This window comes from Brassica oleracea, chromosome C5 (assembly GCF_000695525.1).
Source record: "Brassica oleracea var. oleracea cultivar TO1000 chromosome C5, BOL, whole genome shotgun sequence".
Lineage (NCBI taxonomy): Eukaryota > Viridiplantae > Streptophyta > Magnoliopsida > Brassicales > Brassicaceae > Brassica > Brassica oleracea.
Genome location: NC_027752.1, coordinates 13,269,950 through 13,281,725, shown reverse-complemented (window position 1 = coordinate 13,281,725; position 11,776 = coordinate 13,269,950). Strand labels below are relative to the sequence as shown.

The 11,776-nt window shown below is 29.2% G+C and overlaps 1 protein-coding gene and 1 long non-coding RNA gene across 2 annotated transcripts; one reads left to right on the top strand and one right to left on the bottom strand.

Annotated features, from left to right (window-relative positions):
• Window positions 1–3,001: 3,001 nt before the first annotated feature.
• On the top strand, window positions 3,002–3,480 carry LOC106294301 (uncharacterized protein At1g24000-like). The gene is made up of 2 exons (XM_013729858.1): window positions 3,002–3,121; window positions 3,212–3,480. The coding sequence occupies exons 1-2, from the start codon at window positions 3,016–3,018 to the stop codon at window positions 3,478–3,480; spliced, it is 375 nt and encodes a 124-aa protein (XP_013585312.1). The 5' UTR covers window positions 3,002–3,015.
• A 7,284-nt stretch (window positions 3,481–10,764) lies between these two features.
• LOC106294171 lies at window positions 10,765–11,277 on the bottom strand. The gene is made up of 2 exons (XR_001260762.1): window positions 11,239–11,277; window positions 10,765–11,116 (listed from the first exon to the last, which is right to left on the bottom strand). It is a non-coding gene; the product is annotated as an uncharacterized LOC106294171 (long non-coding RNA).
• Window positions 11,278–11,776: the final 499 nt, after the last annotated feature.

The following is an 11,776-nucleotide window of genomic DNA, read 5'->3' as shown; positions in this document are numbered from 1 at the left end:
ACATAACGAGGCGGATGTTGCGAGGAGGAGTGATGAATTCTACCAGGCGATGAACGACCCTTAGTTCTTTCTTTCCGGTTGTTGTATTATAAATTCAAAATTTATTTATATATAAAATATTTTCGTATTGATTTATTTTTATTTTAAATTATAATTTTATTAATAAATTAAATAATTTTAATTATTTTTTAATTATATTTTTAAATTCTGTAAAATAATAAAAACGAAGTAAATTCGTAGCTAATGTATGACCTATTTACGTGGAAACTTTATGAGAAAATGACGAGAAAAAATAAATGAGTATTTTACGAGAAAACATTTACGAGGAAATGATGAGGAAAGATAAACGAGTATTTTACGAGGAAATACTTTCGTGGTAGTTACGTGTATTTTGCGAGAAAACACTTTCGAGGTATTTATGTGTAGTTTACGAGAAACACGTTTCGAGGTATTTACGAGGAAATATAGCGACCTCCTTACGTGGAATATTTACGTTGTCTTTACGACGAAATGATGTACTTCGTCTTTACGACGAAATATTTTCCTCGCTAAGTTACGACGAATTGGCGAGGAAATATGTGTTACGACGTATGAGTAACGAGAAAACGTGTTTCCTTGCTAATTCGTCGTAAAGCATTTATTACGACGAACTCACGAGGAAAACTATCCTCGTTAAGCTTATGTTTTCTTGTAGTAGTGTAGCATTTATACTCTGAGGCAGAAGTACAAACAGAAAAAATGATTGCACAACAGTAATCAAGTCTTTGCCTACCACAGTCCACTCATAAATAGCATGCGTCTGAAAATACAATGTTTCAGTTTAATAATCACTTAATCTATATCTTGCGTCACCACCATATGTATATGATTATCTTCTCTTTTGAGATGCTATACAAAGCGTATATGTCCATAGATAAAGGGGTTTGTTCTTAGTGAAAATCAGACTCATCACTCAGAGTATACTAAGATCATACTCCTAAATTATAGTCAAAATCTGTTACAAAAAAAAAATTATAGTCAAAATAGAATTGGTATAAATTAATCTATCAATAATAGGAAACCAAAAGAATGCGAAAGAAATATCTTTTCATTGAATTATTTTTTATGAAATTGTTAAATTTATAAGGATTTATCCTTTTTATAATTAATTATGTGTTTTTCATATTAAAATTAACTTGACTTATTATTGGAGCCCTATACTAATAAAATTGACATTTTGAAGCTCCATACACCGTCCGCATCAATATAAGAAAACATTTTCCAAAAGAAACCATGTGATATTAAAAAATAAATAATAAATAAACATACAATATAAGTAGTAAGTAAATATATAATATCATATATTAAAATATTTTAATCATCTATCGTAATATTATCATTGGTATAAGAAAAACAAAACAAATAAATAATAACTAAATATAAACTATAAGAAAAAACAATTAATAAAAAATATACAATATAAGAAATAAAAATATTACATTAAAATAAATAATAAGTAAATATACAATAACATAAATAGAAATATTACATTAAAACATTTGTCTTAATATTATCATTTGATATAAGAAAAAAAAATATAAGTAAATAAGTAAATATATAATATAAGAAATATAAATATTACATTAAAAATTTATCTTAAAATTTCCATTTGATATAAAAACTAGAATAAGTAAATAAAAAATATAAGAAAAATAAGCAATAAATAAATATACAATATAAGAAATATAAATATTACATTAAATATGTGACGTAATATTAGAATTAGTAAATATATAATATAGAAAAAATAAAAAATAAATAAATATATGATATAAGAAATAGAAAAAAGTACATTAAGTATCTATCTGAAAAATGTATAATAATATAAATAATAAGTAAATATTACATTAAGAATCTATTAAATATTATCATTTGATATAAAAACAAGAAAATTAGAATAAATAAATATACAACATAAGAATATTTAGAAATGGAAATATGCAATATAAGAAATGGAAATGCTAAATTATACATCGTTCTGAGAAATGTATAGTAAATTAGAATCAATAAATATAAATAAGAAATGGAAATATACAATATAAGAAATGGAAACGCTTTAATTACACATCGATCTGAGAAATGTATAGTAAATTAAAATATTATTTAATATAAAAACAAGAAAATTAGAATCAATAAATATATAATATAATAAACAATAAATAATAAGTAAATATACAATATAAAAATATAAATATTATATTAAGCATCTAGCGTAATATTAGAATAAACAAAAATACAATATAGAAAAATATATAATAAAAAGATATATAATATAAGAAATATAAAAAAATATTAACTATTTGTCTGAAAATGTTAAATAAAATAAATAATAAGTAAATATTGCATTAAAATATATTGTAATATTACCATTTGATATAAAACAATAAAATTGGAATAAATAATTATACAATATAAGAATAGTTAAATAATTAATTTGGAAATCAATATAATCCCGCGCGAGGGCGGATTAATCCCTAGTATTTTGTTGATTTTCTTATTTTCTTATCTGTGGTCAATCAAGGACTATGCAGCTGAACTTTCGATGTGATCTAGATCGGTAATGTGAGGAGTGGGAGAGAAATCGCCGGCCAACCGTTGTGAACAGTGACAGTGACGGTGACCAACACGTGCACCTCTCTTCAGGAGCACGTGACTCTGTCTTTTAGTGTGTTTTTTTCTTGTGAACGCTGTCGAGCCATGACTTCTATAGAAACACGTGTTTTCTGATTAAAGGGCGCCAGACTATTCCAACGGGAACCACCGCTCACTTCACAGACGCCGGGCAGTCTTACATCTTCAGAGCAGTTGGTTCCACGGTTGAGACAAGTAACCATCAGACATGAGAGAAGTAGAAAAACGTTAACTGATGCAAATTTCATCTCTATATATAAACATCATCATCAAAAGCAGGAGTATAATATTAATATCACTTCATAGAAATATAATCGTAAAAGATAACAAAACAAAAAAAATAGAATGGCGCTACATGGAGATTCTTCCGGCGAGTTTGACACCAAGTCTCCGGCGGACAAGTTATTTACATCTTTCACCGACGACATAAACAACACTTTTGACATCATATGTAAATCATTTTTAACTCTTTCACGTTTCATTCTTATTTATTGATCTTCTTCACCAAAACCCTTAATTATTTGATGTTCTTTCACCTTAGCGAATGAGAAAATCACTGAGTATGTGGGGTGGGAGAAAAGAACAGTGACGCTGAGTATGAGTGGAAATCTTGTCTCGGATAGCTACAAGAAGTTCAAAGCAACCATCACGGTAACTCCCAAGGCATACGAGGCCGATGGTAGCCGCGTGTTGTGGACCGTCGAGTTCGAGAAGATCCGCCATGACGTCGAAGATCCAGTGTGGATCATCGACAGTCTTATCAATTACTTAAAGGAGATTGATGGAGTCTTAATATATAGTCTTTTCTAAATGAACTGGAACCTACTACGTTCGCCATATTGGGGTGTATGAACTACGTTTGAAGATTTGTAATCCTTCATAATGAACAAATGATTTGGGAATCAAAGACCGCATCCTTTGCTATCTTCTCTTGGTCTTAGTCTCTTATAGTTTCCATTTTCCATCTCCGTCGGACTAAAATCTGAATTAGAACTAATCCTCAATATGAAACGGCCGGTTCAAGTACCTGGTAAACGTTGTATATATCTGAACCGAATTCAAGGAACCCAAACTGAATCTGAACTGAACTTTAAGGTTATACTAGAATTCGAAAACGTGGATTATGTTTCTTACTATTGTTTATTTACAAAATCAACAAAACAAATTTAATGTGTTGTATTAATTTATTTGATAAAATGTTTAGTTAGCTAGAGTTATTTTTCTTCTTTTTCGAATATTTCATTGTTATGTTTCCTTTGTTTTGAATTTTGTTTGCTTTTTTTTATCCATAACAACAATTTTATATAGTCAATATAAATTATTGTGTTATTTTATTTAATATTTGATGTCATATATTATGTAATATTAATAATTTATATTGTTCAACATTAATTAGAATTAATATATGATAATATTTGATAAGTGATATATGATATTATTTGAATTGATTAAAAATAATTCAATGATATTATTTCAATATCTATACTATATGATAAGTAAGACTATTTAGATTTCTCACTTAGGCTAATCTGGTTTGTATGTGATTTTATTGATATATGATCATATTTGGACTCTCAACGTTATAAAATTCTTTACAAAATATGCATAAAAAGTAAGTTGATCATTTACTGTTGATACAATTTTTTTTAGTGGTTTGTAGCCGAGATTAACGTAGAAGACTAATATATAGTGTATCGTTAACCGGTTTGCATGATAACCGCTTATATAGGGATCGATAAGTAATAAAATTGGATAGGCATTGGTTTCTATAAAAATTAATAAAGGTGGCTTGCACTTGATGATCAAAGATAGTTAACACGATAATTTACATCATTATTTATGTGTGAATTAATATTGATTAGTATTGGTTATAAGAATAGACTAGATCTTGAACCGCACGAGTGTTATTTTTAATTTTATATGTATATATAATTATCTTAGATCATTAGTGGTATACATTTTTAATTTTAATCATATATTTAAATGTTTATATAACTATTTCAAAATAATAATTTATAGTTTACATATTGTAAATAATCAACTGTTTAAAACCATCACATGTATATGTTGCTTTTTATGATATATTTATCTTATTGTATTTACGTTTAGTTATTGAACAAACTAAAATATGCATGGAAATATTTTTTTGAAAACTATTTTGTATTTAATTTATGTTACTTTTTTAACCGTCATTTAAAATTGGATTTAATTTTAGTAATATTTTTACGTTTATTCATTTTACATAATATATTATTGTATATACTAAAATCTAAGATATGTTAATTTTTATACATGTATTGTAGTCTGTCATCATATTATATCTTTAGCATAAATGTTTTATATTTTTGAAAATAAAATTTATAAATCTATCAATTTAATTTAATTTTATCATATGTAGTTCAATATAATAATTTTATTTTAACATGATTGATTATGATTATAAAATAGATACAAGTATATAAATTTTATAAACAATAACTGCATATATATTAATGCATAATAATATTTCATTGCTAATTACGAAATTAGTGAAAATATTTGAATAAACGTTTTGAAAATTAATATATTGTTAAAAAATTTAGATCAACATAATAATTTTCTTTTAATATGATTGATTGTGATTATATAATTGATAAATGAGTATATTAATGTATAGTAATATTTCAAAGCTAATCACAAAATTAGTGAAAATATTTACATTTATTTTTTTTAAACTAAAATATTTTTAAAAAGATTTTTTCAAAACTTTTAATATATATATATATATTAAATGAAAAGATATCAAAATATATTATGATTTAAGTATTTCAAAGATTCTATATATTATTAGTCTTATTAAAATATATTTATTAAAAACATTTAAGGGTGGTCCAACTTAAAAATCACACATGAAATGAGGTTGTGACTTCTATATAATTTAAGGGTGGTCCAACTTAAGAATACTAGATTTTTATCCGCGCTAAAGCGCGGGATAATTTTTTGGTAAACTTTTTATATAATCGCATTTTTTCTTCATTTAAAATAGGTTTGGACAAAAAATCTGTAACCCAAAGTCCAACCAAACTCAAACAAAAAAAAAGTGATCAGTACCCAATCTGAAATATAAGAAATACATCAAATATCCGAACCCGGAGTATTATTAGCCGAACCCGAATGGAAAACCCGAAAAACCAAAAAAAAAATCCAAAAAACCGACCAAAATTCTAAATCAGTTGCAAGTATAAATATATGAAACATAAATATGTACTTCACATATTCAATTCTATATTTATTTTGAAATTATATATAAAAATAAGTATTTAAATCTTCAATGAGTACCTTAAATATCCAATCCTATTTCTTATGTTTTGCTTTTCAGTTTTTGGATTTAACTTCGGATATATTTGAACCCATATAACCTAAATCGGAACAATATATTGTTACTTTATGGATTTTAGATGTGATACAATTTAGAAGTAAAACCTATGTGTTATATCCGAACCTGTTCTCTACTTACAAATTTAACAGAATGAGACCTAAGATGTGAAATAAATTAGAATCAAATTCCAAAAACCCAATCCGTATCACAACGGGTACCTGAACACTCAAGCATAACTTTAAGTATGTTTTATGTTTTGTTCAATTAATTTTATATTTGATAAATATTTTATACGTGTTGGAATAACACGTTTTTATACGTGTTGGAATAACACGTAAAACTATACTCATAAAAATATCAACGATAACATGTTCCAACATATCATTAAATGTTAACGACTATTACTATATATATATATATATATATATATATATATCTAATTTTAATACTTTATGTAGGAAAATTATATTATTATGTATTTGGTGAGGGTTATGCTAAAATAGTGACTTTTATTTTAATAGAATATAGATAATGTATTGGAGGGTGGTCCAACTTAAAAATAAGTAGTTCAAAGATTCTATATATTATTAGTATTATTAAAAAATTTAAGGGTGGTCCAACTTAAAAATCACACATGAAATGAGGTTGTGACTTCTACTTTAATAGAATATAGATAATGTATTGGAGGGAAGTGGTTATGCTAAAATCGGGAATCTATACGATATATATATCAACAATTTCAACTTTTGTAATGGTATTTATATGTATCATTAATGAAACTAGGTAAACACCCGCGCTACGCTGCGGAAATTGTTTCCGTATGTTTTATAAAAATATTTTCAATTTGATAATCGTTATTTGTTATTTGTTATTTGTTTAAATTTATTAACATTTGAAGATCGTTTTTTTTGTAAGTGTCCAAGATCCAATAAAAATATATATATATGATAAAAAGTTCATAGCTATGTATCATGTCTCTTTGAAAATCAACAACTTTAAAAAAAAAAATGACATGGATGTGGGTTTTAATCTTAAAGAGATCACTGAGATTAGATCATTGATTGTCGAGTTGCTCCTCCTACAGACACCCTTTCCATCAAAGTTGTTGTGGAATTTTTTTAACAATTAGAAACTTCTATAAACTAAAAGCTTATGATACACTTGAGTCACTTAGTTTTAGGTTCATGCCTGACAAAAAAAAGAATTATGAAGTAGGCTTCTTGGGTTTGTTAGGGTCAACGTTTTTGTTCCTCTTATTCTTGGTCTCTTCGTCTTCTCCAAAAGACATGATTATGATCTTGATGCATTTTAGTGATCAGTTAAAAGGGGAAAGTGTGAGTCAATGAGTGACCTTGGTCAGATTGTCCGTTTCTCCTTCTTAAGCAATTGGAGAGCTTCTTGTTTATGGAGTTTCATGGCTCCTCTTCTTCTTCTTTTTTTTCTTTTTTTTTTTGATTCATGCCCCCTTCGTTCTTTTGTATTCCTCCATTGCTTCCATGTATGTCTTCTTGTTCTTCTTTGCTACCTGTTAAAATACCCCAGTTCATTCACTCTGAAGTTTTTAAATAGCTGTCGATGCAAGCATATATACAAATAAATAAATAAACCTCTTCATATGGTGTTTTTTGTTCATCTGGCAACTTCTTCCAGTTCTCCCGTCATCTTTGTGACCTATTAACAAATCTTTTTTTATGCTCAGAGTGAATTAAAATACTTAAATTTACCTCCACTACATTTTTATTCTCTTCACGGAAAGCAGCTCTCCTCTCGTTAGTATAAACCAGGAAGGGAGATATTGGATGCTTTGACTTCAGAGGATCCTTATGCTTCCTGTAAACCAACAATAGCTCTAGTAAGTTTAACCATTAATAATCTCTTGATTTTGTCAACTGAAGGTAATCTGTAGTTTTATTTGTTCTTCTTCTTATTGTCTTGTTTAGCTTCATGCACAAGCTGGAGATACTAATCAAGTAAACCTATTGCAATTTTCAGCTTATCCTCATAGTCCAGAAGCTTCATGGCCTCTCTCTCTCTCTCTCTCATGTTTTTCCATAGCAATGCTGGTAAGAAGTATTAGGGTCGGTGATTCGCAAATTCAAATGTTTGTGTCCGATCAGAAAACAAACAAAAGATGAGGGACCATCATGCAATAAACATAATCAGATATTTGATAGAAAATATTACACCCAAATGCAGTTTTAAGTTATTTATAACACAATAAGGCATTTTATGCTACATACACATTTTTTTTCTAGCTTCACTTATCGTTCAGTTTTTCAAGTTAAAACTAAACTGTATTGTAATTAGTAGTACCCATTTTCATCTCTCTCTCTCATCTTCTTGACCCACTTTCATCTCTTTTTTATCTTTATTTCTCTGAAACTTTTGCATCTTCTTTATTTTAAAATTTTTGATTTCCAATCTTTTTTTTCAAAAGATTATCTTTACAAACTCTAGACCGAGACACAAATTGATCTAAGTTGACAAGTTTTCCACCGCAATTCACAGATACGACGAGCTCCACTACCATCTCCTTTCTTCTACAAAGATCTTATCTTATGCAGTATCTCAAGTTCCATGGGAAACCTTAACGCGGTGCCCTCAGCCTCTCTTCCATGGTGTCCCAAGATGTCTTTGTGGTGATTTCAGCCTCTCTTCGTGCCTCCGGTGGACCGTAAAGGGAAGCTGCCGCCGCATCCGAGATTAGATCGCCATTGTTGAACCTTGAAATTAAGTTTCCTTAATTTTCATATGTGGTCCTTGTAATTTTAAATAATTTTACTATTGTCTTAAAAATTTCATATTTGCAAATAAGTCCTCTTCAGTTTACCTATAACTTCTAAATTGTCATTTTAGACCCTATTGAATGAAATGAAGAAATAAATTAACCGAAAACCTCTATATACTTCTTTTTAGCAACTATACTCAAAATCATTAAAAGTATTAAAATATCATAATTTGATAAATTTACAAATGAATCCGTGCACATGTATCATTTCGTATAATATTGTACACATGGACAGTAAAATATATGTGTACATGTTGACGATATTTGACATACCGAGTACCTTTCAATTATCATTCAAAATGTGATTTTGGGGTTTTAACTAGACAATGTGATTTGCAGTTTTAGTGGAAAAACATGATATTTGATTGTGATCTAACCAGACAATTTTGTTTTAATTGTGATCTTGTATGCAATTGTGGTGCAGTTTGTTTATATTTAAAGAACATATGTAGTGTACACATGTACACTTTGAAGTTTATGTACATTTGTACACTATGAAATAGATGTACGTATACAATACGAGCACTTAGATATTACTATTGCATTTTAATTCGTTAATTTAGATTATTTAAGTAGCATTTAATTGTTAATATTATATTTACATACATAATTGTATAACGAGGTCTGGAATGCATATATGTGTACATGTGTACATTTGTATACATGTTTATATGTGTTTATGTGCACATCTCCACTTGTGTACATTGTGTATCATTAAAGCAATGTACTGTACAATCATGTTTTCCACTAAAATCGCAAATCACATTGTCTGTTTAAAAAACCCAAAACTCGAAATCACATTTTGAATGATACTTGAAAGCTACTCAGTGATTCAAATATCATCAATGTGTACACATATATTCTATTGTCTACGTGTACAATATTATACCCAAAAATACATGTACACCGATTCATTTGTACATTTCTCAAATTATGATATTTAATAATTTTAGGTACATAAATGTTATATTACATTTTAAATTTATATTTACATATTATAGTAATTGGATTGAACAATTAAAAGTTTTTGGACAACTAAAATGGATGTATATGAAAATTTGATAGTTTGGGCCAAATTGATAATAACCTAACAAATAAATGACCAAATGTGAAAATGTGAGAAAAACTCCATTGTTGCCCGAGCTTCACCGTGCCCGACCATCACACCCACCATGACATACTGTCACAGCGCGAGGCGGATGAGTTGTGGAGTACGACGTGGAGAAGGAAGCTTGGTCGTGTTGATTTATGGCGAAGGAGAAGACGAACCGCAATCGAACTGAGGTTCATCAGAGTCACATATGAGGACTAGGAAGCACGGTGAAGAGGAGCTGTAAAAGAAAAGAAAATGAGATTGTATTTTTGTTTATGAACTGAAAATAAATAAAATCTGAAAAAGAAAAGAAGAGAAAGAAGATGAGAAATTAGTGGGTCTTACATATTATATTCTAGTTATACTTTAGTTAGTAATGAATGTAATATGTTAGGAAAAGTTAAGAGAAAATGTCTTAAGAGCAGAAACTGTCTTATTGTGATATAAAAAACGTAAAACTGTCTTTTAGTGTTAATAACTCTATTTGATATGACTGTGCATGCGCAGAAGTTACTTTTTATTTTCTTGATCAAAATTTTATGATAATGTATAGTGAATTTGTTTTATATATTATTAAAAATCTGGTGCTATATAGTTTTAGACTTTTCAACAATTATCATATTGACACTACAAAAAATGATCTTTCTTAGCGTAAGGAAAGAACTATTATATGTTATTGTTAGTGTTACTGAAACCGCTATGTTTGCCCCGGCTATAATAAGTCTTCCTTCTGTTATATCAGTTTTATAAATGCTATAGTTTATGAATCATATAATAGCATTTATTGCATTTTGCTATTATAAAATGCACATTATAATTAAAAGTAAAAAAATTATAACGAGAATTAATTTATAATTAAAATGAAATAAATTTTATTGATAAATTAAAATCGGTTTACAGAATTTCTGGTTTACAAAACTAAACCAAAATTTAAAAATAAAGTAAACCAAATAAACCTCAACTAAACCAGAGAAACCTAAACCTAATCCTCTTTGCCGTCAATGATTTATCTCCGCCGTCAATCTCAGCAAGCGTCCTCCTCCTTCAATCTCAGCCTGCCTTTACCGCTGTCAATCTTGCCACACCGGAGCTTCTTCTTAGGCGGTTGGCCACCACTGCACCACCGCCAATGTAACTGCTACTCGCCTTGAACACCAATCTTCTCAGCCGTAACACCAACAAACACCATCTTCTTCTGCCTCATCAACTTCTGTGTCAGAATCAAAACACAAAGAGAGAGAGAGAGAGAGAGAGGTGATGACAGAGAGAAGTTGGAGACAAGGTGGATACAGGTGATGAATGAGACCACCTTTACGCTCCGTGAATCACCACCACGAGCACCACTGCGTTTGGTTTGTTGTTGCTGCGTCTCAGAGCACTAAAGGAAAGTGAAGAAGATAAAGTTTTGTTTTGATAAACTTTTATTTCCTTGATTTGTTCTCATACAAAGTTGGTCTTTTTATACAGGAAAATGCAAAACCTTAGAGCACGCACAGGTGTCATCATCAGGTGTCTATGAGATCATCTAAGGCTGAGAATGGATTCGACAGCTCGATCATATGCGCTCGTTCAGTCGTACGAGTAGCAGCTGGCTTGTGTACGCTGCTTTTAGCAATCTTCGACCGTTGGGATCCTTGTTGACTGGATGATGACAAAACCTTGGCGAGTTGGTTGATGGGCTTTTGCGGAACTTGGGCTTTACCATCTGATTGGATCAGAATGGCCTTGCCCTTCTGCTATGCAGTGAAGCGCAGTGGCAAAACAGTGCCGTTTTGCTCACTTGACTGTTGCGTTCCTATAGCCCCTCTCAAACTTTGCAACGGAGGTTCGACGACGCCAAGTTTGTATCGGAGACTTTGAAACGCCG

Excerpts from the sequence above, each read along its gene's own strand:
- LOC106294301 (XM_013729858.1), top strand. The coding sequence starts at position 3,016 with ATGGCGCTACATGGAGATTCTTCCGGCGAGTTTGACACCAAGTCTCCG. Across the intron at positions 3,122-3,211 it reads CAACACTTTTGACATCATAT|CGAATGAGAAAATCACTGAG; the intron begins GTAAATCATTTT and ends CTTTCACCTTAG.